Consider the following 27,220-nt stretch of genomic DNA (forward strand, 5'->3'; position numbering starts at 1 on the left):
ATAATCTGATATAAATGTTTGATCTGAAAATATTAAACATAAGCATATGTGGTTAAATATAACCCGATACTGCTTGCCAGCTCTGTATAAATCAAATTTCCATTGCTGATACACACTTATATGAAGTTCCCTTTATTCCCCCCAGCCCTCAACTGTATTACCAGTAATTCTAGTTCTCAAGTTTCAGTAACAAGATTTAAATCAGATTGCTGACAAGTGTTGACAAGTTTTAGATAACTGTTTAAAGCCCCATTTTCAAAAATGGTATTAAAATATTCCTGGCTGGAAAGGAGCTGATAGTGGATACCATTTAATGGCCCAAGCACACAATAAGCCAGTTTCAGAAGCAGAATTATTTCCAAGGTTTGAAAGGAAGGGCTTCTCCGCATCATGCAGCTTGCAGTGTCACAGCAAAGTACCATCTGTAATCCTCAGCTCAAGCTGAATAAACCAGTCAACTTCACTGTAGACAAATGCATGTTTGAACAGGATTTGAGCAAGTGCAATTCAAGCCCTTTGATTTGAAGTAAAGACTCAAGGGATTATCTGAAAATGTACAAACAGGTGCTTTAAGAACAAACCAGTATAAAAAAAAAAACATTTACAAGTTATTTTTACTCAAGTTTTTATTTATTAATTCTATTTGTGCTTCTTATAACTTAATAGCACAAACTGAATTCCAAACACCCTCAAATGACAGTGTGAGCAGTGTTGAATTCTTGTGACACTGGACTGGAGAATACAGTGGAAAAAATTAAAGGGAAACAGGGAGTGAGGGGGGCAAATCCAAATAAAGAAAACAAAAACAGAAAGGCACAGCCAGCTTGTTGCATCCTCCATCAGTGTCTTGATATACTTAATCTTTTCAGGGAAATAGCCACTAATGACACCTCAAAATATGATGGAGTGTGCACCAAGTAACTCACTTCTCCCCCAACAGTGGCCCTTTCTCATCGCAGGGGGAGGAGGTTAAGGTGGACACTAGAAAGGAATGCTACCAGATTCGTTTCCCAGTTCAAGTTCAACAACAGGTCTATTTCACACCTCCCAAGATCAGGAAGGAAAAAAAGAACCAAAAAAAAAACCAAAAAAAACTACAGCTATATACACAGAATAAGATTCTCTCATGGTCTGTACAATTGAGCTTTTACATTATTTACTAATAGAAAAAAAAAAAAAAAGAGCTGGCAAAATAAACCTCCACTCATCTGTTCAAACAAAACATTGTTACAATGTCCCACTATGCGCCATCTTTCAAATTAAAGTTCACATTGTCATGGTAAGCAGGAGGTGGCGATGGGCAGAGGGAAAACTCACTTTCCAGCTAATAATGCATTTTCATTATGGGTGGAACTCCAATTCATCCACACTGATTACTTTAGCCGGCATGGAGGGCAGTGGCTGCTCTAGCACGTCCGATCCAAACCACTTAGCCAGGCCCAGAGGGGGGCTGGCCCCATGTCGCTGGGAGCCGTTTGTCCGGTGGAGGCCTTGGTTCTGAGACAGAGCGCCTGGTATACCGGGATGCACTGCAACAAGGAGAAAAGGATTTGATGCTTTAGAGCTTCATGTTTTGCAGTCTTTCAGAAAACTGTAGCTCCAAAAACCAGAAATAGGGAATCTTGGACATGTTTTACCACATACGACTTCTTAACTTACTTGGTCTCTGCCCCTGAAGCTGCTGCTGCATGACCGCTAACTGCATAGGAGTATTTGCTCTGGGAGGTAGCAGTCCTGTTGCACTCAGTGGGTACAGCGGCTGTCCCAGCAGGGCCGGAGGTAAGCCTTGAAGTTGTGCAAGGTCAACATGTGGTGGAAACATACCTTGTGAGTACAAGCAAAAGCAGTTCATAAACATCAAGTCCAAAAGGGATTAAACAAAAATAAGACCTGTGTTGGGCCGGAAGAAACCACTAACCTGCTTGCATCAGGGCAGGTCCGAGCTGCTGGGGCGAGATCCCTTGTGCTAGCATTCTCTGAACCACGTTTGGGTGGAGCTGAGGAGGGGGGCGCACCATGGGCACATGGGACAGCAGTGGTACTGGGTAGATGGGACGAGGGAAGGATGAAGACGGACCTGGAGGTGCCATTGGAGTCATGTGGTGTCCGGTGGAACCAGGTCTCAGACGCTCCTGGTCTTTACTTTGCATGGTTTGATGACTGATCTTTGCTCCCACAGACTGTGAGATATTTCCGTCCACTGACCCCAGTAGGTGGCTTGGAGAACTACTGCCTGAAAGCACAGAAAAGCCCTCAGCATCACATCACTGTTAGTAGGACAAAGCGTAGGCAAGCAGCTGCTCTGTACCATCTTGTGAGTTTGTGGTCGCTTCCTCTTTAGTCTCTGGACGACTCGACTGTTCGTCCTTGCTTTTCTCTTTCGTTGCGTACATTTTACGGATCACAGATGTGGGTGTAAATGATGGGGATAGCTGCAATTAAAATGCATGGAATAAAGCAAAATTACGAGCACACACTTTTCATTGATTTAGAGGCAATTAAAAGAAAGAAAAAAAACATTTTTACAGAAACGTTTATGCTCACCATGCTAGTGACTGCGTTTCCTGGGGAGGTTCTTCCAGCAGGCTGAGGTCCAGGAGAGCGATTTACCCGTTGAGGCCTATTGATCATGCAGTCATAAATTGTATTTACAAATTAGGCAAATTCATTTTAATTTTGAACTACAATGCTCTCAGTCTTGACACCTTTATATTTGACCAAGGGAGATTTATATTCAGAGAGGCATATTGGTTTTCTTTTTAATAAGCTCTAGCTTAACAAGGGTCAACAATAAGGTGGGGGGCAGATGAAGAAGGTTATTCTTCCACTTTTAAGACTTTCTTCGTCTGATCTCCACCTTACCGTTGGACACCCAAGACAGGTTACGGTTCTGAAATGTGACAGGACCAGAGGAGAATGGGCTCATTGTATTTTTGGGTTTATTCTTCCTTAATCTTTGTGGATTTGTCTTTTGCCCTCAACACATTTGAAATGCTGTTCACCATTTGCAACAAATAATATAGTTCTGGGATCACACTTTGTGAGCTGCATTTCTCTGAAAAACCTTCCCTTTTTCTACATTTCAGAATCAGTTAGACTTTTTTAGTGGGCTAATAAGTGCATTTGCTACAGAGCAAAATATTTGAAAGGATTACCATCACATCAAGTAAAAAAAAAAAAAAAAAAACACCCTCAGTTAAATCACCTATTCAAGCTAAATTAAAATACTTGCCTGTTTCTAAAGGATCTGTCCTGCAGGTGTTTGTTGTAGCCTGACTGAAATGAAGGGTGGCCATGGAGAGCAAGGTCCTGCTGGAGAGTTAGGACTTCCAGATCAGCTTGATTTACAGGTAGTGAGAGCGCCCTCATCTGGGGAAACAAGTTATATAACTCAATCTTTAAAAAAAAAAAAACAAAGCTATCACACAATATGGAGGCTTTGTTGACAAAGTGACTTTGTAGTGAGGACATTCATATGGCAAAGGTTAAAGTGATTCTGATTTTATAAAACAGATCAATAAAAGCAAGTCAACTTTAATAAAAAGCCACAACCCTCCCACCCACCCCCCCAAAAAACAAATTCAAGTCCAAAATTAAAACCAAGATGATTGAAATACTACAATCAATGAAAGTCTTTTAAAGTTCTTAGAGAAACCTGTTCCACACCTCCTAGTATAAAGTGTTGCGTATAAATACATATCTATGAATCCCAAACTCCTGCCACCAGAACAACCAACCTGCTGCTGAGGACTGATGGACCTGTGGATGTCAAACTGTTCTGGTAGCAGAGACTGAGGACCAGCTGGAAATCCTTCAGAAAGTATTAAAAACAAAATTGTGTCCAGTTTAGTCAAAGAAAACCTTTAATAAAACCACAACAAGTAAGCTTGAATAATTATTTAGAACAGCAACCTTAGAAAGTACAAGTAATGTCCATCTGTCTTTTTAGACTTACCTGCAGCAGGTAGCATTCTGTTATTGAAATAGTCAGGTGAGGGGGCCCGCTGTGGAAAAAGAGGGGGTGAGGGGCCCTTGTGTAGTAAACCTTGTAGAGGGCCAGAAGTCACAGAGGGCTCAGAGTTTCCCAACAGACCGCCTAAAGGAGTCGGGGAGCTGCTACGAACACCAAGGAGCGCCTACAGAGAGATCCGAGTAATGTTACACTTTAGTTCAAGTGTAACATGTGTTAGACACATTGGTCAGTGGGCTAACACCCACTGACCAATGTGCTCTAGACCAAGACATGCATGATCAACCTTACAGGGAGGACTGCACACACACCTGAAATATGTTTTTCTGTTGCCGAGGAGGTACACGATCAGGGAGAGGCGCCACACTTGGATCTGAAGGTTGCTGCAACATACAAAGGATTTAAAGTTGTGTTGCCACATTTTCCCCTCAGTATGTAAAACAAATCACCACATCCATAGATCACACCTCAGTGGGCCTGTTTGAATATGGGAGGTCTAAGCAGCTACCATCAGATAAATGTGTAATATCTGAACATTTGAGATGAATTCTCACTTAAACTTCCCAAACAGAAGAACAGGCCCACAGAAATGAGTGAACACACGTGAAGTCGAGTCAACAGTCCCTTATGCAAGCTGCCAAAGCTTTTAAATTATATTTACTCAGAGTCATTTTTCCCATGGCCTTTGACATTACTCTTATTCGTTTTAAACTTAATCTCATGTTCAAAGCAACTTGCACAAAGAACTGCAGTGATGAAAATTACACAGAAGGTAACCTCCAGAATGGTTCAAATTTATGCCCACCATCTTTAAAAGCTTTCAGCAAAGTTCTCTGATTTTAGCTTGAAAGCAATTCTGAAGCTTCACTGGGTCAGGCTACATCTACTGCAAAACTAGTGTTAGACATGCAGTACGGAGCTGGTAGGAAACACAAGAGATGTACTTACATTGTTTGTGTTGGGTTTGGGGTGAGTTGGCAGAGTTCCACTTGCCTTCATGCTGCTGACCAGTTTATTAAAAGCAGACATGTCCGTGTCACGGGATCGCGGCCGGTTAACAGAGCCGCCGGTTAAAGCTTCCTCCAGATGCTCGGCCATGAAGGGCGTGCCGTTCCCCTTCTGTGGAGGAGACACCTTCTGCACGTGAGGCTCCGAGCCGAGCTTCATTCCCTTCATCTCCCCTTCAACTTCCTCCAGAGAGAGCACCACCCCCGAGTTAGCTGAGGACAGACAGGGAGGAAAACAAAAACAAACCTGGTTTAAAAATTTGAAAAATAAAAATAGACAGTTTCAACTATTGGTAACTATGAGGAAGTTCAAAGTAGTCTTGACTGAGTCTACATTTCAAAATTTAACTCTGTGCTAGAGGGTATGGGCCAGTATAAAACCCTTTTAGTTAGTTGTTAAAGCTGGAGGCTTCTTTTGGCTGTTTGGAGCAGAATAATTGCACCACCTACCTCCTCAGGGTTAAAGTTATGATGCTGAAAAAATACAAATGCTTTAAAATATGTTCAGCCACAGAAAGGAAAAGAAACCCAGCAACAGTTAAGATCCTGGGTCAACCAGACATGGTGCTTTTGAAGTTTTGGAAAGAAAAAAAAAAAACTGCAAATTTTCTCTAAATTTTAGAATTTCTCCTTTTTCAATTGGTAAATTGTTTTCTTATGTACACAGTACCTGCACTAAAATGCAAGTACTGCAGAATAAAAATAAAAATTAACACTTTATTGAATTTGCTATAACAAAAACTAATTAGAATCAGACCTTGTAAACTGGATTTAATCACCAAGACTAGCATCGCGATTAAAAAACTAGTACTGCAAAAAAATAAAATGAAGATTCTAGTTTTTATATTTACAGGTGAAATCATCATTTAAAAGAAAACAAGATTCAGTCACATGAGGCCACTATTTGGAAACCGGTTTTATTTTCAACAGTTCCATGTTTAGAAAGCACCGCCATGACACCTTGAACCAGGTGTAGTCATCATGCCAGGACACTATATGGCGCTGTGATTTTAGCACGTCATTGAAACGTGCATGTGCATTTCCTAGCTCCCATCACAGAAAACAGTGACTAGTCTCAGATAAACCAAGTACTCATCTAACACAAATATTCCTCATCAGACATTCTGTTAGACTGAACAGGATAAGTACACAGAGTACAACTTTATCCACCATTGTTTTTGCTGCCATCTGCCTGTGCAGAGAAAAAACCCTGTAGCTGTGTGTACATGTGTAATTTTACACCTCTGCAAAGGGTGATCACAGAAAATTTCACCAACACCTTGTTTCAAAGCACCAGATGGTGTCAGAGACGCCGATCGCTCTGATTGTTATGAGCGGTTGGATCACAACAAAAACGTTACGGCTTCACTGAAAACCAGCTCTGCGTAATCAGTGCCATCGTTTCTGCTCCAATATGCAGTCATGTGGGAGAGGTCAGAAAGTATTAAATACAGCTAATCTAACTCTGGCACATGGAAACATTTCAACAATTGAAAGCATACAATTTTGCAATTTGTATTTCTTTCAAACAGTGAGACCGAAGAATGCTCCGAGAGCCGTTACTTACTGCTTTCTCGTAGCCGTTCTTTGTTGACCGACAGCGTGGACAGAAGGGGCTTCAGGTCTATTTTGGCATTGTGCAGCAGCTCCAAGATGTCCACTTTTCCCTTGCCCTCTGATGACTGAATGGGTGTGAAGTATGACGCAGAGCCTTGGCTCGTAGATGAGCAGCGTGGATCAAGTCCTTTAAAGAGATGCAGTCCAGAACAAATTAGCTTCCTTTAGATGCAGACTGGTTCCAACATTTACTCTGATGGGTAAATTCAGTAAAACTATAGATCCACAATGAGAAACAACTGGTATCCAACATTTTTACTTTTGCAAATAAGGAGACATGGATGTAAACAGCACAAACAAAATGTATTCAACTTCCATTTGCTTTACCAATAATCTGGATGCAGCTCTCAGAACGGTCAAGTTTTATTTGTCAGCAGCTCATTACATTTACTCCACTAGGGGATTTGTTAATTAAAGATCATAACCACACAGTTAAAATAAACCAGACTGGGGTAATCGAATCACTTGCCTGCAAGTTTTTCCAGCTCCTCATGAGGGGTGGACCTCAAACTGCTGGACCGGCTGCCTGATGGGCTCAGGGTGTTAAAAAACTGACTGAAGCGGCTCGCTGACACGGGGCCTTCTCCCAAAACGTCCTCTATCATCTGAAGACAGAAATAGGAAGCCTTTCATGCAGAGAAAAGACGACACTAAAGAGTGCAAAACAAAATGTGAAACTTACGTTTAGTATGTTTTCCATCAAGCTAGCAGCAAAAGTGCCAGGATACGGGGCAGGCACTGTCACTGAATGAACTGCTTAGCAGTTGATTTTATTGCTACAGAGCAGCTTTAATTTAAAACATGTTCTAACAGAGGTATGATGGGCATAAATTTGGAATGGTGACACCTTTAAAGCCTCATTAACTGCATGCAACAGCCCAAAAATCACCATTTAGTGAGTCACCATAGATAAGCTCAAGGTCAGTGAGATCAAGCCAGTGCAGCAGATGTAATCTTGGGCTGACACATTTGATGCTTTAAAAACAACACAAAAAAAAATTCTTTGACTGGAATATCGACATATGAGGCAATTGAAGCAAAACTGCCACAAGTGTCAAACGACAGATTCTGGCTTGAAAAACCTCGACTTAAAAATACTGCAGAACAGGAAACCGGATCCAGTAAGATGACTGCAGAAACACCCCTCATGTGACATCATTACCTTGATAACAAGAGCAGTGGCCCCCAGTACTTACAGACGCCAGTGCCGGCATGGTTTTCTCCAAGTTGAAAAATTCGTTGAAGTCAAAGTCTCCAGCTGACGGGTCTGGAAGATCTGGATGGGGAACTTCTTGATCAGCCTGCAAAGCCACATTTTGCTCCTCGGCTAGTTCACCATTGCATTCCACTGCTGCACGCAAAAACATTTGACAAGACAGTCAGACCATGCCGTAGTTTCCCCATGTGGTGTTAAAATTCAAGAAGGAAGGGCTTGACGTGCCTTCCTTCACAGAGTCCGTTCGCTTCCTTGATCGCTTTGTTTTGCGTCTGTCCTCCTCCAGAATTTTGTCGTCAAATCCGATTAGTTCAATGGTCTCCGACTGGCTGGTGGGACCGGCTGAGAACCACTCCGGCTCCTCCTCCGCATACGAGTCGTTTCTTCTTCTTTCACTGAACACACGCTTGTCACCATATTCCCTCTGCAAGACATAACGCATGCAGAATCACAAGGTTCTCACAAGTTAGTCAAGCAAATAACCAGGCAAAAAAACAAAAACAATACTTCTGAGTAAATAGACAATTATGAACTGTGCGCCTTAATCATACCTGTGGGTAAAAATGCAAGTCAGATAGATTGAAATGAAGGAAGAAGAACCACAAACCCTGAATCTTTTATCTTTGAAGTCTCTTTCCCGCTCCCTCTCCTTCTCTGGACGAGCTTCTCTCTCAAAGACTCGAGCAGGGATGATGCGCCCACTGCCGATTCTGCGAGCGACTCCGAGGCGGAGTGTCTCGTTTTCCTTATTTTCCAGCGGGCTTATTGGGCGCCGGGTGTTTGATGCGGGTATCGCGTTGCCTTGACAACCACCACCAAAGCTTCGTCGCTGTGGGCTCAGTACAACGTCCAGGTCGTCCTCCTTTAACCGCTCACGGGGATCTAAATTAATTAAAAAAAAAAAAAAAAAAAGAGAGAGAACATACTCCAAGTTAATATAGATTTTAATACAAATACAATATTCACATTGAAGTACAAGTGGTTAACAACCTTAAACCTTAACCTTTTTAAAGGCTAAACAGATTTTCATCAATGCAATCCAGATTGACTAAACTGTGATTCTATTGTACAAAAATATGAAATATTATTAAATAAACTAGCTTTAAAAATCTGTGCATGTTTAAAACCAAAGAAAGATGATAAGACCCGAGACTTTAGAAACTCTAATGATACACCAATTAGTCAAATAAGGCATTTATGTACCTGGGATTCTGCGTTTCAAATGAACTCTGTCATCCATGTAGTCCTTCTTAAAGCCTTCGATTGGGGAGTTTCTCTCTGAGGTCGGGTACAGGGAGGCATGCCATTTCTCTGGGTCCCAGACACCATCACTGGATCAACAAACAATTAGAACATAAAAAGGTGACGGACTGAAAGCCAACGTTAGCAAAAATATTGGAAAACCCATTTTAATGACGTCTGCACGTAAATGTAGATGGCTTAGGTTTAATTCAAATTCAGCACAAACAAAAAACAACAAAAAAACCCATGGCAATAAAGTATGAGACATGTTAAGTTTGATCAAATTTTAATTCAAAGTCAAACCGGAAATGCATGATTACACAGAACTTTCAAATTACTGTTAAACATTTTAGATCAATAAAAATGTTACTTTGTGAAACAAAAACAAAACAAAACAAACAAAAAAAAAAAGAGTAAAATTAGTGACTTTTAGTTTGCAGGTCAATTTTAAAAGATCTGTCAAGTGGACTAAATTAGGATAGGCCATGACTTGTGAATTCATATAAGAGTTGTTCTCAAATGATGTCTGAATTATTCAGGAGAAAGCTCAAACAGCATTAAGATGCACATCTCAGAAATAATATGTATATATATTTTTTTATTTTAGACTTTGGATGAAGTCTGCATATAGAAGAACAACTAAAAGGAAATTTTCAAAAAAAAAAAATCTGGCTTCTGAAGAAAAACAGGAATGCAGGTGTTTCATAGAAGAGCCTCTGGGCTTGATTTGAAAAAAGCCATCACGTGTACACTTTTGACTTGATAACACTTCACCGTAATCATTTAATAATAATCTTTAAAAAACCCTCAACAAATTGTATATATTGCACAGTTACAGCCATTTCTTAAATCCAAATGTTATTTTTAAGCCATCTCCATTTATATCATTGAATTAATATTTTCAAAAAAGTAGTCAAGACACTGCAGTGCAACTAATGTTTTATAATTGAAGTAGCAATTTTGTTTCCCTTGTGAAGCCATAATTTAAAAACAAAAATAGGCTGAAGAACAAGCCTATTTAAAGCATGGTATGTGTCTGTACAGCTTTGTTTCCTGGCCTTGAGAACCATTTGTGAGTGAAGGACAGTCATCCATGAGACGGTGAATAATAAAGCAGTTTGAAAGTAAAAGTTTGGATCATTGCTGATGAACCAAAATCAAAAGTATTCCACAAGGCTACAAACTAAGTAGTCCAGATAAAAGCCATGCTGAATGTAATCACAGTCCTTGTCAAGAATCAGTGCTGAAGTCTTAAAATGAAACTACTGAAATTAAGGTTTGCAGGTAAACAAAAACAAAAAACAACCACCAAAAATAATAATTTGTCTGGGTTTCTGTAAGTGCACAATTAAATGTTCATACTTGTCGTATTTTTCAGAGAGACATTCAGGCCGCTCGTTGGAAATCGGTAGTTCTTTTATATCCAGAAGTTCTTCCTGAAAAAGAAGAACAGTTCAGTTGTTTTAAAGTAGATCTTTGCATGATACAGTCTTTGGACTGGCAGCGGACCCGTGCGTCACCTTGGTATATCTAAACGGAGTGGTGGCTCCTGGCTTTAGCTTGGGCTGGTCCACAGCTGTGTCATCATTCTTCTGCTGCGCACTGGCATCTTTCTCCATGATGGAAGGCAGACAGAGTCACACTGCTCTAAGTCCAAGAAGGTTCTGCTGGAAGACAGTTACCAACATCAACAAAGTCCTGTTACAATTAGCAGGTATGCTGCCTCCATTGACTCTACAGGACCCATTGTAGTTTCAACTGCTGGATTTGGAATGATTACTCAACTGGCACATTAACAAAAGCAGGATATTTTTAATGCACACTTTAATTGTCACATTTTCTATTCTGATTAAAACTATTGGAAGTTTTAATCTTTAAGAGTTAGCCTAATGTGTGAAGCAAAACAGAAGTCCCTCCTAAATGAACATTGATTCTGAGTATACTGTGTGCAAAAATAATAAAGTAGTTATTATTTTGGCCATACCTAAACAAAGATTGCTCCACAATCACACTACATGCGAGTCTCAAAACCCATACAGTTTGGTAAACTGTTAAAGTTAAAACATTAAAAACTATAAAAGATTCAGAATGACATGGCTGGCTTTGAAAAGAGATTCCAGTTGTTTAAGGACTCCTTCAGTGCTCTCCACTACTATTTTTAAAGCTAAAAATAAAATTTGCTTCACAAACACACTTGACCTTTTGGTTGAGAAAATGATTATTAGAAGTCCTTCAGGTGATTTATATTTATCCCAACTACAGAAAACATCTGCTGAATATCATTTTTGGATTGCAATTTCACAAGTTTGAGCGTAAACTGAGGGATAAATTCTCCTGCCTCCCACATGCAACAGAAATGAAAGTTCAATCAGTAGAATGTGTGAAGGTTAATGACTTTTTTTTTGAGACCATCACCAATTCAAGTGCAAGTTATGGTACACTCTGAAGCAGTGTGCAAAAAAGACTCAGTATTCATTGTGCTGGTAGAAAGTGTTCATCTTTCACACAGACCACCACAGCAGTTAAATCAATCTTTTAAGTTGGTTTTATTCCGGATGCCTTGGCATGGTGATCTCTTTCAAGGACAGGAAGAAATTAATGGAAACTGAAACGGTCAGTAAATCTGACTGGTGAATCTCGTCTCAACTCGCACAGCTGAAAATGAGCCCCATCTTAAGTGCTGACCATCAATTCCCTCCACTGGGAATTTCACTCTCTTTCCTCTAGACCACAAATCAGTAACTTTGCCATCTAAGCACAGCCATCTTTGTACTCTTCCTGGATTAAGTTTGTCAGAAGCCACAAAACCTTTATTCAGTAAAGGTTTACTGAATAAAGTAAACTAATTACTGCTGGTACTTGTGACCAGCAGTAATTAGAATTTTTTTCCAAGACAAAAATTGATTGCGACCAGTATATTAAAGTTGTTTGAATTCATATTAGTTTTGGTGTTTTGTAGCTTGTAGGTGTTCTCTTTAAAACTATTGTCTATTAGAACCATCACAATAATTATAGAAACCACAGAATGCATTTCCCCTCAAGTTCATTCAACATTTTGGTCTTCTAAGGCCAACAGCAAAGCCTGCAGAGCCACCAGCAAGTCTAGCAGCACAGACTTGCTGGTGCCACATCTGTATAAAGTAGGGAATAATGGACATAGTGCTTTTGTTTAATTCACTGTCTCAATTTAACCTAGGCAATTTTTTGTCCCTATATTAACTTCATGCAGCATTTATTTCTCCATGTTTGATGCAATTAACTGTTCTTTTAGAGATCCACTAATTACCCTCGTATTTATTTCAAAATCCTGCAATTTATTTTCTAGTCAACAGACAAAATCCTGGCACAATTTGAAATATTTACTACAACTTTGACCATTACTTCTCATAAGTTTCTGTCAGCAGGCAATTGTGAACTAACAAAGTATTCAAAAAGTCACTTGGAAGAAAAACACTTGGACACTTCTAAATTATTTAGATTCATCTACCGTCAGTGAAACCTGCGTGGCGACCACTTTTGTTGTTGATGATTGCTAATTAATGAGTAAATTGACAACAGCCAGCGCCGAGTGCCAGCGCAATCACCAGAAACGGGAAAAAAAAGCTGGGGATAATTACCAACCTGTAACGTCTGGACATTACAATAAACTGTTTAAGAAATTTCATCGAATAACCAAAAATAAACCCCATCTTAAAAAAACCCCTCTAAATAACAATAACCAGGAATTAGCACCCAAATAGGCTGGCCAAGTTTAACTGACGCTACACATGTAGTTTCTATTTAATGCAGATGGGAGTAGAAGAAAATACACAAGGAGATAAATATTTATAAAAGAAAAACACTTACTGGGTTTAAATGATGCGTGGATCGCTGGCTGCTCACGTTAGTAAACTGGCTAACCAACTAGCCGGGGATAAAACCCACCCAGCGAGGACCAAATCAAGCCGGTCGGGCTATTCCGGTGGTTTTAGTCAACACACACTTCTGCAGGGGATGATTTAACGAAATAACACCGATTCAAATAAGAAAAGAATTCACACGGAAACTATTCAGTCTCTAATTATTGTCTGTCTCTTTCTCTGTTTTCGAAGTCGTAGCAGCAATTTTCCTACAATCACCGCTTTAAGAAGGTCCTGGGAGAGATTACATGTTGTCCGTCGCGCCTGTATAGAATTCGAGATAGTACTGTTTTAGCCTGCTTGAACTAAATTATTTTTGCACATTTTTACCTGAAATATATCAGTAAATATTTCCATTGAGTATGGTTCAAAGTAAATTCAGTCAATAATGATGTAGCTTACAATAATTGTGAACCACGCTACAGGCAATATGTTGGACGTCTAAAGAGTTCGCTTGATTTCTTTGCCTTTGGGATCTAGTTTGTAAACGTCAAGATTTGGTTAAATTCCTACTAAATTATTCTACAAAAATTACAAATAAATTAAGACATAGATTGTGATTTGTGGAATTAGTTTTTCTATCGCTAAATTTAAAAAAGGCGTAATTTGAAAGCGTCTATTGTCTTCTTGATCACCTTAACTCCTGTTTATTTTGAAGTCTAATTAATTCATTCAGATCAGATCACGCAAAAAGAAGAAATATAGAAAAATACTTTTTTTTCTTACCTAAAATCCAGTTCAAAATCACTATCATGTCAATGAAACATTATACGTGCTATGAAATTCTTGGATTTGGTCCCTTAAAATAGGTAATATTTTAACATTTATAAATTTACAGTCTATATAAATGCATAAGTACTATAAAAGAGCATTTATAATTAAAAACAGAATTACATAAACATAAACAGCAGCAATGCTGTAGAGAAAGAATGGATAGATAAAGGCTAAAATATTATTAAAGACCCTGCACTAAAAAGTACTTGAACTAAAAAAAATGTTGTGGGCGGTCAACGACGAACTACCACTAAAGACAGAATTGCAAACCCCGCCTTCTCGGACTGTTGTATTGAAAAATTCAGCTTCTCCTTGATGCCGAAGACCCTCTAATTTTCTTCCTGATTTTCCCCTGAATTAAATTAATATGCTGCTACACTTCATAACGATTTGAGGTCAAAGTTTCCTCAGTTCTCTGTTATTACTAACTTTCACAGACTGATTAACGCTTCTAAAACGTCAGCTGTTTCCAAAGCGAAGCATCGGCGTTGCCGTTGACAACTGGTTCCAGTGGATCAGCATCATTTACTCGCCGGGGTAGTGTGGCGTACCACTCCTCCACAATGATATAAAAATATCAAAAACAAATTCTTTAATTAATTCAAATACTTAAATAAATAAATATGACATTAACTTTACTAGGACTTAGCTTTATCATTCTAAGTCTGAAACCTTTAAGCTATTTATCTTTTTCAGTTTCCTGAACAACTTAAAGTAGATATTTTAATTTTTCTTTAATACTTCAAATACTGAAGAAACTTTACAATATCTGTAATTTTTATTCATTAATCCTAGAATATTCCAGCTATACTGGATTTGATGACACTATATATCAGAGAAATATTGTGATATGTCTGAAACTCTGCGCACTAAGGCCATCTGCTCTTGCGGTACATAAAAAAGGAGCAGACCCACCGATTCTGGGCAGGTCACGTGACCAGAAAAAACCAAATGCGCGGCAGTTGGTCTAAATAAATCTTTTCAAGGATGGAGTAAATAATGATGTCGGTATTACAAGTCTGAGTTCAAATAATGCAAGGCGATTCCGTCCAAAACTCAGACCGGGTAAGACTGCGACCCTTCAGGTCTGAGAGTGAATCTAGACAGCTGCGCAGAGTTCAGACCAGGAAGGTTCCTTACAGAGTGGGATACAACTGGAACAAGGGAGGGAGACTCAAGGAGCTCAGGATAAGGTGCCCAGACAATGTATTTACCATATTTTAGATTAGTAATAATACTGGCATATAATATGAACTCTAACCCCGCAAACATCTCCTAGACACTTGGCGAGAAAATTCCTGAAGATATGGATACACAACACCTTTGGTCGAGTTCTGCCCCTGCAAGCCAGGTAACATCGGACACACATTGTAGCTACAATTCAGAATTAATTGAAAACCAAATGAGCACGGTTATAATTATTTCCACTTTGTTATAGCCTCCTTGCCACTTTTAAAGCCCTGCATGAGTCTGAGGAGTGTTAAATTATGCAAAAATATGGTTTGGTACAGGTCCCACTACAGTAGAGGCCTCCTGAGACGAGCCTTTGAAACATGGAGGGACGACTGGTGGACATCCAGGAGGGAATGGAGTCTTCTAATGAGAGCAGAGTGCCACTACAGGTCAGTCTCAAGGCATTATGATGGACTGTTTGTTCTTTTTTTTTCTGTAGTAGCTGCCTGTCTATATTGACATTCTGCCATTCGAGTAAAACTCATTGAGAAGTTGAAAAGTTTTCTTCTGTCCTCTGTGTTTAAGAAAGACAGACCAGGAGAAATGAGACAAATATACAGTGTTGTAAAAAGTATTTCTTCTTTTACAGATTTTCTGCAACTTTTCTGACTTAATGCGTAAAATAATCTGAACCTTTCAAGTGTGACAAAAAAGGAAAACCAGAATAGCTAGTGACCATGCGATGTGCTGTTCACTTTGCAGCAATCCCTAAAAGCAAGCATGCATGCGGCGACAGTGGAGAGGAAAAAAATCTCCCCTTTAACAGGAGGAAACCTTCAGTAGAACCTGACTTGTGTCCATCTGCGTTGGCAGATTGGGGGCTTGAGAAGACAGAGTAGATGTACAAAAACAAAATGTAGGAGTAATTTCTTTGTTAATGAAAAGCAAAACGTTAACAACAGAAGAGAGCATTTAGTTTTTGGCAGCATTATCTCAGCTGATGTCCTCCTCCAGGAAGGTGCAAAAGCCAAACAGAATGCCAGACCAGGTGTAGCTTCTATGGAGAGAGCAAAAGAGAAGTTGAGAAATCTCACATGTATTATGACTGGATGTTGCTTACACTTCATAATGACAGAAGTTGATTCAATGGGCTGGTTATCATCAAAAAACTGCATGGCCCAGGGAGATGTTGAAGATGTCTGTGTGAACATTGTTGATATCCTTGATGCAGTCTAGATTATGTGCTGCTAATGATCTTTGTGTCTTTAGGTATTATCTGTTTAACCTGGCATTTTATGGGTGGAGAAATTTTACATCTCTGCAGAGACAGAAAAAGACTAAATTACAACATGCACAATCATTAGGTAAGATCTAACATGAGTAATAAGCATAATAATAATTATTTACAGATCAAAGATGTGGTTTTAAGAACTCTGCTTCCTTGAACAGCTAATAGGCGACTGGCCCGATTGGCTTTGGACAGATGGAAGGTTTTCATTGAGATCAGGAGAGGACATTGGATGATGCTTGAATCCTTCCTTGAGCAGAAGAGGCTTTCGGATTTGCAGTAAGTTTCTTTTTTTTTTTTAGCATTTACTGGTATCATGTCAAACTGGAATGCTTTCCATGTGCGTGACATTGACACTGCAGAGTTTTGCAGCTCAGTGTGGAATCTGTGGCAGTCAAGGCTGCAGAAGCAGCAGCACCTTAAGGTGTTAGAGGATCAAGCAAAAAATAAAAGGGCGCTGAGCTTACAGAGCAAGGTAGACGCACAGTCTGCTGAGCTACAGTCTTTGACTTTTTTAGATTAATTGTGAATTTATAACAATTGTGTATTTTTTCTTGTGAAAAGGCTTGGAGTCTCTGGAAAGAGACACATAGAACTGCTTCTTACCAGAAAGAAGAAGAATCTAAAGCAGCTCTCTATTTCATTGTCCGCCTTAAAACAAGAGCATTTTGTCGGTGGATGAGTTTCGCCTCCCATCAAAAGACCAAGAAAGACACACAAGGTTCTGATGTTTTCCCTTCCTTCAACTATCATCTGTTCCACTGAATGTAAAGGACCTGGTTTCAGGTTGCAGGGTTACTCTGCGTGTTTTTCTTGTAGCCGTGGCTCAGCGCGCCTGTCGTCTCCGCCTGGTCAGGAAGTATTGGAGGGAATGGAGAAAGGCTCTGAATCGCAAACAGAATGAAGAGAGGCGATTGCAAGTTGCAAACCGCTTGGCTGTTCAGAGCACTCGACGCAGAGCGCTGGTGCACTGGAAAGCCTGTATCCTGAACTGTACACAAAACTGTAACAAAGAGACACAAACACTCACATTACAGACATTCATACCCCTTAAACCGAGTGGCATCCTACAGACCAACACAGGATAGTTCATAAATGTGATGTGGAAAAATAAGGATATGTGATTTTCATATTTTTGTGAGTGATATACATTTGCATTCCATATCCTTTACTTTAATACTCCTAAATAAAAAAAATCCAGTGCAACAAATGTCAATAAGTATTTGCAAATAAATAACAATTGCTTCCAGAAGTCTCCAAATTAGTAGATACAATCCATCTGTGTGCAATTTAACCTCAGTATAAATGCAGTTGTTCCATGAAAGTATCAAAGATTCATTACGGAACATTAGTGAACAAACGTCATCAGGAAGATCAAGGAACACAACAGGCAGGTCAGGGAGGAAGTTGTACAGGAGTTTAAAGGAGAGTTAGGCCAAAAAAATAAAACTAATTTTGAACTCGAACAGAGAGTGCGAGGGAATGAAATATTCCTTAAGCCCCCGCATCTCAAAACCTAACCTGGCGTTGCTGGGTGGCGATAAATACAGCATCATTCCGGAAGAAAATCTGTTAGAGGCTTCAAAAGGCTTGAGGCTGGTGTGGAGGTTGACCTTCAAGCAGGACAACAACCCTAAACATACAGCCAGAGCTACCTGGCTGTAAGTATGCTCTGATCTGGTTTAGATCAGAGCATATCCATGTATTAAATTGACTTAGTGAAAGTCCAGACTTTGATCCAAATGAGAATCTATTGAAAGAAAGTTTCTGTTCACAGATGATACTTTATAGAACAGCTAACATTTCAGCCTCTAGATGTGCATATCTGGAAGAGGCAAAACCCAACAGACTTGTAATCGCAGTGAAATCACGTTGTTACCTCAGGGAAGCTGAATACAAATGCGCACCACCCTTTTCAGTTTATTATTTGTAAACAATGTTGGAAACCATGCCTCATTGTCTGTACAATTCCCAGTTATGTACTTGTCTGTCTGGTTGTTTGTGGGTCTATCAGGAGAAGGTTAGGGGTGTGGTGTATGGTGGACTTGTTGAAAGAATGCATCCCGTTTTGACAGTCCTCTGTTCAACTGTTTGGCTCTTGAGCTGTGATGTAGATGTTCAGCTGTGCAGAGAAGAAGCGGACAGGAACCAGACAGCATGTCAGCATTTCCAGAATCATTTACTGGTAAGAAATGAACAAATGGATCGAGCACCAGCTGGCAGAGAGCAGTCGGTTCTTGATCACTTTGTGTTTGCAGCACGCTGGACTGCAGGGGCTCTCTCTGAACGTTAGCTGGAACAAAGCGCACCGACTGAACAACAACATGGCCGTCCAGCACCGTCAGCAAACAGTAATCGACGCGGTCATCACCTTACAGGCAGTTCCGCTTTCTTTCAGTGAAAACATCAAAACATCAGCTGCTCTTTGGTAGATGCTGGCTAAGTACTGGAGGCTGTGGACGGATCGGCTGGAGGAGGTTGAAGATCGGAGATTTCAGCCCCTAATCGAAAAGGCGCTGAATATTTGCAGGTTCACCTTTACATTTTATAGCCACCTTCCCAGGAATAAAGGAAGGGAAAAACAAATCAAACATTTTTGAACTGTCTATCATGTTGCAGGGTTTCTGTGCTGAGACGTTGTTTCCACCACTGGAGAGAAACGCTTGCTGAACAGATTCATATGCAGGTATTTTCAATGATTTTTAGCTCATTTAGAAACTAAAATATTTTAGTTTCTATTTTGGAAACTTTTAGTTTCTATTTTAATAAAATAGAAACTTAAAGTCCTATTCCAGCTGAGAAAAAAAAATACATCAAGGTACAGTTTATTTTCTGTTATGACTGAATAAGACTATCACTAAAGCACACATATACTGTCCATAACAACATTATACCATTCATCACAGATTAATTCAAGAAGAAAAATATATATATTTTACCTACTTTCTCGTTTGAAAATGTCAAATTTGTCATTTTTAATTCATTTCTCTACAGGAAGTGGAGCGTCGCGCAGATGTTTGGTTTGCTGAGCGGACCTTACCCCGATGTTTCCAGTCTTGGGTGGAGTTCACTCTGCAGGGACAGCTGCGAGAACAGAGAAGATTCAAAGCCGAAGCCTTTAATCGGTGATTTTTTTTTTTTTTTTTTTTTTTTTTATTCATTTCATTCAATACAAATAAAAAAATTTTTAATACAAAGAAAAAAATAAAATAATTTAAAAAAAATGAAATGAAAGGTAGCAGAAAGAAGAAAATAATCTTATAATATCTGCCCCTTTTTCTCAACTATGGATCAAAACAACAAAAAAACAAACAAACAAACAAAAAAAAAAAAAACTAAAATTTTTTTGATTTGTCTTATGTGACAAAAAAAGAAAGCAAAGGGAGAACAAAGAAACAAGGTCAATCATCAATCTCAACTGAACAATACTATACTTTGGCTGTTTTTGACCTTCTTGAATGCAGGCCTGTCTATATCTTCTCCCGTGTGACTTGTTTTTGTTTCTGGATTTTCAGGAAGCGTCAGTTCGCCTGGGTGTTTCACATCTGGTGGGGACGGTCAGAGAAGCACAAGGAGGAGAAGCTCTCTGAGCGGATGGTACGCAGCTGCAGATGGAAGCAAGCTTAGTGTTGATTCAGACAGACTGCTGTGCTCCAGACACGTTGCCGTGTGTTTTCAGGCGGTTCTCCACGACGAGCAGCGCTGTGTGCAGGGAGCCTGGCTGCGGTGGAGAGGACGCACACAGCAGCGGATCAGAGAGGCAGAGAAACGGGAAGCTTCAGAACGTCTGCACACTCAAAGGCTTCTGCACAACACTCTGGTACAGTGGAGGGGCTACAGCTCTGAGATACGAGACAGGTGGTGATAATCTGAGATGACTGATCTGTCTGAGCTGCTGTGTTTTCATTGTTAATGGTGAACTGATCTATTTGTGTCAGGAGAATCAGAGAGCTGCAGGCCTGTCTTCAGGGGGATTCATGCAGTCTGCGATGGGCTGTAGAGAAATGGAAGAAGGTAGTTATCGCCTGGACACAGAACACTGACACAGTCTGTGGATAAAAAAATAACACAGCGGCTATTTAGGGCTGAAGCAATTAATTGGATTAATGATGAATAATGAGTTATTAAAATAATTGCCAATTAATTTAACAACCTAATTGTTTACTGGAGCTTACAGACTCAAAATTATGACAATTTGATCAAAATGTAATAGCCTCAGACCAGCAATAAATCCAGAACTATGCAAGAATATATACATTTTGCATTTAAGATGAAAAACCTTCTTTGTCCATAAATATGTTCCACCCAGAGCTCCTCAAGTGACATAGTTTTAGCTGTATCTGGCTAAACTTCTGTAAAAAACAAACAAAACAAAAGAATTTTGCTATCCAATTATTGATCGAAAACAGTGTAGAACAGCCCTACACTGTATTGATGTTAAGCAAAAGCAGAAAGTGCTGAGCTTTTCACATGCTGATTTTTTTTTTTTAGCTGAATATGCATCTTCTACTACAAATGATCAAGCAAACACTAATGGAATACAATGATATTGAATTTTATGTAGTAAAATGTTTATTTTGTTATTTAAAAGACATTGAATTATTGGCATTTTCTTAGATATTTCTAACATTGCATAAAATAAGATTAGCGTTACATAAATATTTGCAGAATGTGGAGATTTTTTTTATTCAATCACTCAAATAATGGTCAGAATAATCGATAGAACATTGCTGAAATAATTGTTACCTGCAGCCCTACTGTTATTTTCTGGTCGGTATCTCTGCAGGTTTTTAGCATGACGGTGATGAGTGTTTTTGTCATCAGTTTGTTCAGAAGCGGCGAGTGAAGAAAAGCAGGCTGAAGGAGATTCAAGGCCACCATGAAGCTAAACTTCTCAAACAAAGCTTTGTGGCCTTAGAGGTAGTTAATCATTAGTGTGTAGAAATTAAACCAAGAGAAGGTGACTAAAGAGGATGTTTAGAGCCACTGCTGTGTTCACAGAATCATCGCTTTGAGATGTCTCTGATGTGTGAACATGCAAAGGAGCTTCAACAGCAGCGAACACAGATTTTCCTCAGGTACCTTAACTCCAAATGTTCACACTCTTCTACTCGTTTCACTTTTATGGATTTTATTGCCAATTCCTCTAAACAAATCGCTGAATGTCTCTGAGATCAGATGGAGCGATCCAAGAAATTTTCAAGTCACAGATTCTTTATTAAATTTAGGTCTTTGCTTTGAGTAGGCTATTCTAATGCAGGGCCTGGTGGCCTTTAGGACTGAAGGTTATTAACCAGGACTTTGTAGAACTGCATGCTGAGGACTGGAATATGACTAAATATGAACCTGCAATTTTATTGTCTTTTAAGATTGAAGTGTTGAGTTTAAGATTTGCTGCTTTGAAATCACAAACATATTTCAGCCTCACAGCGTTGAGTCATATGTCCTCAGGAAATCTCTAACAGCATGGAGGGAGAAAGCAGAGCTGCTGGCTGAGGTTCGACTCGCAGAGCAACAAGCCCAGGAGCATTTCCAACAATCCGTTCAGCAGAAGGTTTGATCTTTGTCCTTTAATTTTAAAATGCAGTATAGTTATTTTCTTATCCTTTGCTCTCTTTGTTTCTAAATCTGTCCAGGTTTTTCATGCTTGGAGAGAAGTAACGAGGCGTTCACTGTTGAAGCGCCACCAGCAGAGGGAGATGCTCAGGCAGGCTCAGAAAACAGTCAATGAAGGTATTGAATATGGACGGAACATCATAGTTTCAACTTAGTTCAAGTTTTATCTGGACATACTTAAAGCTTGTCATGTGAACATATTCTTTGTTTAAAAATAATTTTGTAAAACCTAAAATTTTAGATAAAATAAAAATGCTTCTCTAATAATTTTTCAGCTTTTCTTAATACCTGATAAAGACGCTAAAGGACATCCATTTGAGAAGTTGGACGCTAACATGTTTCTCTAAGTTTAAAAAATAAGTAATTTAAATAAGGACATATGAGTAACTGTATGTTCCAGGTTTCGACCTGATGAGAAGCAAAAAAATTTTCCTTTTGTGTTTCAAATAGAAAATAGACGTTGTTTAGAAAAAAAATCTCAGGGTAAAATAATAAGATCAAAAAGTATTTCAGATTTTTAGCAAAGTGTGAATCAGAACAGTGGCACTGTTCTTTAACTGCATTTGTAAAGCGGTTAAAGGGTAAAGTTCAAGGGGTGTAAATATTTTTGGAAACTCTAGCTGCACTTTTTAAAATGATTATTTCAATAAACACCCTCACACACTTATAAACCGTGCTGATTAATGCAATAAAATATCATTTGGTTTATCCGTCAAGACTCAATTTTGAAAATGTCACGTTTGCAGATTTGTCTGCTTGGTGGTTGGGATGTAATTAACTCATTCAGTCAGAACTTTATGAGAACACTGCAGTGGAACTGACCTGATTTCTGTACCTAATACTGGTACAGTTCTTAAAACAAAAGCAGCAATCTAATGGCCACAAACAGCATTTTCATGTGAGAACCAACTTTTGTCCTTTCAGCAATCAGCCACATTTCCCCACAGTTCTCATACTGTGCACAACACAATGTGTCTTCCACTCCGTATTGACTGTAATTCAAAAAAGCAGTGGAAAGGTTCAGAGCACAATTTATAGTATTTTTTTTCACAGAGCCACTGCCGACCTTTCTTGATGTTGTATAATGCAAAATCTGCTGTATTGGGCACTTTTCTCCAGATTCACCATTACATACTTGTAGAGTGTTGGTTGTTTTGTACCTTTTTATGGAAATGAGCCTTCTGCTTTGGGATGTTTCAAACTGATGAAGCATCAGTTTATATCCAGTGTTAAAACTTTTCATATCCTCTTTGACAAAGATTTAAAGTAGGGTTTGTCTTTTTTTGTTGTTGTTTTTTGTTTTTTACATTAAGTCAATTTTATTATCTTACTCTGATTAATAAATTAATAATATCTAAGTCCCTTAGAGTATTTTCTTTTTTTGATTAGGTGTCCAAATATGTATAATAAGGTGTAACATAGAATCTTCAGATAAACAAAATAAAGCACATTTTATTTAAAGTGACATTTAAGTCTTTTTTTTTACCCCATTTGATGATATTTCTTTTTAAGTGATATGGTTTTGTGTTCATTATTTGGAGATTAGAGTTAAATACAAACAGTTAAGCAAATATTCTTTTATCTCTAAACGTCCCTTCTTGGTTTTATTACAGTTTTAAATTATTATTGTAAAATCTTCTTAGATTCTACCTGCACAATATAATAAGGCAACTTACTGAACTTTTTTGTGTGATTTTTTTTTTTCTTCTATTTTTTAGCTCGGCTGCGGCTGATTTTCAGACAGTGGAGGGAACAAACCGCAGAGGCTCGGAGGCTGAGGATAAACATGGAAAAGGCCAGAAGGCATCACGACTCCAAGCTGCTTTCTACAACCTTGAATGCATGGAGCAACTATCACTGCCAGCACCAGAGAGATAAGGTTGCTGTTATATCACTAAATACATCTGTCACATAAATCTACACTGCTACTACATGAAGACTTAAAATTTGCTATAACTCTTCAGGTCATGAAAAGACAAGGACTACTTTTGCTGAGGTTAAAGATGTACCAGAAGTTCTTTGAGCAATGGAAAACAAAGGTTTGCTGATTTTTTTGTTTACAATTTTAAGAAGAGCTTCACTTAAATAATTTGGAAATAACCAGGAGAAGCTTAAAAAGTCAAGTTAGTGAAAGTGCTAGACATTTTAGTTGACATTTAGTACGCTCTCAGGACATCAGACTCTTATCTGACATCAGATTCTTATCCGATGTCCTCAGAGCGTTTCTGCTGTACAGTACACTCTGTGATTTAACGCTCTCTCACAGGCTGTGACTTCTTGGTTCTTCTCTTTTTCCTGCGAACAGCTGCAGCACAGACGCAGGGAGGCTAGCCAGACGGAGCGAGCTCTCTGGCACTGGTCTCTCACCCTCCAGGCCAAGGTAACACCTGCCTCCACATTCTTATCTTGCATCAAAATCTCCTGGGCCTAGAAAGAGTACGCACACCTTTCGAGCTTGGGATATTGTTTTATAAGCCAACCCCGCTTTAAACTTTATGCTGCTGTTTGTCCACTAATGTTCCCTTAAAAAAGCTCTGAGGTCTTCACAGAACAGATGGATTTATACAGAGATTAAATTACACACAGGTTGAGTGATCAGGCAACTAATTAGCTGTTTCTTTTTATTTACAGGTACCAGAATAAACTGAGGTTGAATACTCTTGCATACCGGTCTATGCTATAGTGAGGATAATAGTAATAATAAAATGCTATCTTTTTTAATTTATAAGCAGATCCAGATGTAAAATACCTGGAAATAAAAGATGGAATATTTATCTCTGTTCTCATGCTTTTGATATCAAACCCAAATGTTTGCAGTGGAAAATTAAACTGGTTAACCTGTTTTAATACCGGAGGAGTGTATTCATCTGCTCCAACTTCACAATTGTATGCCGCTCTGTTTACTCTAACACCTAATAATCTAATAAAATATATCAAAGTTTGGGATTTCAATGTGATATTGTGTGAAAATATGAGTATGAATATGTCTGCAAAAACTTGATTGATTGAATGATTTGCGTTGTGAATCTGCTGCAGGTGTTGCAGGGATGGAGGCTCTGGGTGACAGAGCAGCGCAGCAAGCGGGAAGCTGCAGCCAGAGCTGCACTGGTATACAGGGACCAGCTGCTGAGGGAGGGCGTGACGTGCATCCTCACGTACGCCGCGCACATGAACGACCTCACAGAGAGTTTGACGCAGCTCAGCCAGGAACAGGTGGGTGTTTGTGGGAGTGTTTAGACACCAGACGGGAGCGTGATTTCAACCGTCTGCCCGCGTCCTGCAGAGATCGCAGCGCCTGCAGAGAGTCGTGAGGCGCTGCGCCATGCGGTGGAAGCGGCGGGCGTTGGGTAAATCACAAAAGGAGCAAGACGTCAGAGCACAGCCACAAAAGAAGAGTGTGAGCTTCTGTTTGCCGGGTCCTGGAGGCGTTTCCACGCCTCACTCAGCGGAGCAGGAAACTGAAGCACTTAGCAGCCAGTGAGTTTAAATCTGAGTCTGTCTCACTGAAACTGTGCAGCAGATGGAGATGAGGTTATCAACCTTATTTCAGCCAGATGATCTTATCAGTGCTTTACATTTTATTTTGTACTTCCCCTTCTAACTTTCAAAACTAGCTTTAAAATCTGGTCTCTTTTAGCAGATATTATTGATTCATATTTTTTCTTCTTTATTTTTAAATCGCTTAATGGAAATGTATCCTGAGCAGCACTGAAGAAGCACTGAAACCGAATCAGAGAGGCTTCATATCTGGAGCTGAGTCGCCTCTGGAGAGCAGAACTCAAGATCTTCTTCTGCCACCCTCAGCCTTCATGACCTCAAAGACACAGAAATCTGTATTTATCTCTTACCGTAACACATTTAAACATTTATGTCATCCTAAAATAACTTGACTTTCTTATATTCTTCCTTTTCTTTTTCAAAGTTGGACAGTTCAGGTCTAAGAGAAAATCCATTTGTTTCCCTTTGTGAGTTTGAGACTTCCTCTACACACCTCACATCAGGTTTGACCTATTTTTTTTATAACAAACAAAACTATGAGGCATGAAATATTAAAATTAACTGTTGTGATGCACTTTCAGATACCAATTTGAAAAATTCTCCTGAAAAAGAAGCGTCGGTTCTGATGAGGGAGCTTCTCAGCATTCAGACGGACATGAAGAACTTCCAGCAGAGCAAGAAGCAACTTCGGTGGGAAAAATAAAACTAAATCCAATTCTTGTTTATGGTATTTCAAATGTTGTTTGCAGTGACTGATGTTTGACTCTGCGTGTGTCACTCAGGGCATGGCGCAAGCTGAGAGACGTGTTACAGAGTTGGCTGCAGACGAGTGCAGAAGATGAACAAGTGGAAAAAAGTGCAGTTTGTGAGGAGCTGAAGGAGGTACAGGCAGAAGGAATGATGTAGTTTCGTTTTAAACTGAAGTCAATAACGCATAATCTCAACTCAAACAGTTGTAGTCTTTAAAAGGGCATCTGAATAAAATGCGGATTTTTGTGTAGTTGTCATAAATAATGATTCTCTCTGGTAAAGATCCAACAGTTTCTGCACATCTCACCAAGTGAGCAGACCTCTGATGACCTGAGGGCTCTAGTTGGTTTTTCTTTAACGAATAACTCTGAAATTAATTTTGACCAGAGATCGTTGCATGCTTTTATAAAACATTAAGAACATTTTAAAATCAGTTTCTAGCAAACAGGAGCCTGTCTAGTGATATAATTAATTTTCCTTCTGTTGGTCAGGACTGTGGAGGCAACATTTTGAATGTGCTGTAGATCATTTTCTCTTGTGTTTCTTGAGATGGCAGTTGGCCCATTTAGCGATATACAGTGGAGTTGGGAAATGAACATATTGCATGGTCATTAGTTTTTAGATTAATTTGGTCTAGTCAGGTCCTGATTGTCAAACTTGCACTTGTAAAACCAAAAACATCTGTCCTTTCTGCATTAAGCTAGAGGGATTTTTTTATCCATGGACACACTCTGTAGCTGCTGTTTGTATGTGATAGGATATAAAGTTGATGTTATCACAGGCTGTATCTCCTACCTATTAACGCTGACTTTGATTAGTTTCACATTTGACATTTTTCTGTATTTTACAGCTGGAGCGGCGCATTCAGGAACTGTCCACGGAGCTGGAAAAACAGAAACCTACCATCCTGCTTCATGTGGAGAGGATCCAAGATTTGCAGTCTGTCCTCGGTACCACAGGAGTTTATCCTCTCTGTTAAAAACAAGTAGACATGGACATCACAGAAACAATAGGTCATTCATCTATAGACTGTTTACACTCACGTGCCTCAAATTCCCGTAGAACTACAGATCCAGATATGTTCATCTGATGCACATTTTGTTACATGTTTGCTCTTTTTTTTTTTCAAATAAACTTTGAAATACTAACTGCATACAGCTGTCTTTTTCT

The 27,220-nt window shown here is 39.2% G+C and overlaps 2 protein-coding genes across 4 annotated transcripts; one reads left to right on the top strand and one right to left on the bottom strand.

The window, feature by feature from the left end:
* Positions 1-608: 608 nt before the first annotated feature.
* Positions 609-13,175, bottom strand: eif4enif1 (eukaryotic translation initiation factor 4E nuclear import factor 1). 3 transcript variants are annotated; one of them, XM_014473068.2, is made up of 19 exons: positions 12,899-13,175; positions 10,573-10,716; positions 10,415-10,488; positions 9,014-9,141; positions 8,418-8,692; positions 8,036-8,234; positions 7,791-7,945; positions 7,064-7,199; positions 6,545-6,721; positions 4,919-5,190; positions 4,282-4,353; positions 3,956-4,136; positions 3,738-3,811; positions 3,233-3,369; positions 2,545-2,620; positions 2,309-2,432; positions 1,919-2,233; positions 1,660-1,824; positions 609-1,529 (listed from the first exon to the last, which is right to left on the bottom strand). In XM_014473068.2, the coding sequence occupies exons 2-19, from the start codon at positions 10,669-10,671 to the stop codon at positions 1,342-1,344; spliced, it is 2,847 nt and encodes a 948-aa protein (XP_014328554.1). In that variant the 5' UTR covers positions 10,672-10,716; positions 12,899-13,175; the 3' UTR covers positions 609-1,341. The 3 variants fall into 3 exon arrangements, with proteins under 3 accessions (XP_014328554.1, XP_023181403.1, XP_023181402.1); XM_023325635.1 differs by having other exon boundaries at positions 1,660-1,785; positions 10,573-10,719; XM_023325634.1 differs by having other exon boundaries at positions 10,573-10,719.
* Positions 13,176-14,671: 1,496 nt separating this feature from the next.
* sfi1 (SFI1 centrin binding protein) lies at positions 14,672-27,197 on the top strand. Its single transcript, XM_023353442.1, has 30 exons — positions 14,672-14,918; positions 15,005-15,076; positions 15,237-15,347; positions 16,168-16,262; positions 16,348-16,465; positions 16,559-16,661; positions 16,751-16,907; positions 17,006-17,167; positions 18,301-18,371; positions 18,445-18,537; positions 18,619-18,716; positions 18,806-18,872; positions 19,181-19,311; positions 19,702-19,783; positions 19,866-20,044; positions 20,125-20,200; positions 21,011-21,106; positions 21,188-21,264; positions 21,638-21,740; positions 21,823-21,919; positions 23,521-23,681; positions 23,767-23,841; positions 24,108-24,182; positions 24,839-25,015; positions 25,086-25,279; positions 25,509-25,635; positions 25,725-25,803; positions 25,882-25,990; positions 26,083-26,182; positions 26,901-27,197. Exons 1-30 carry the CDS (start codon positions 14,758-14,760, stop codon positions 27,027-27,029), a joined length of 3,375 nt encoding a protein of 1,124 aa, XP_023209210.1. The 5' UTR covers positions 14,672-14,757; the 3' UTR covers positions 27,030-27,197.
* Positions 27,198-27,220: the final 23 nt, after the last annotated feature.

Source organism: Xiphophorus maculatus, chromosome 20, assembly GCF_002775205.1.
Source record: "Xiphophorus maculatus strain JP 163 A chromosome 20, X_maculatus-5.0-male, whole genome shotgun sequence".
NCBI lineage: Eukaryota > Metazoa > Chordata > Actinopteri > Cyprinodontiformes > Poeciliidae > Xiphophorus > Xiphophorus maculatus.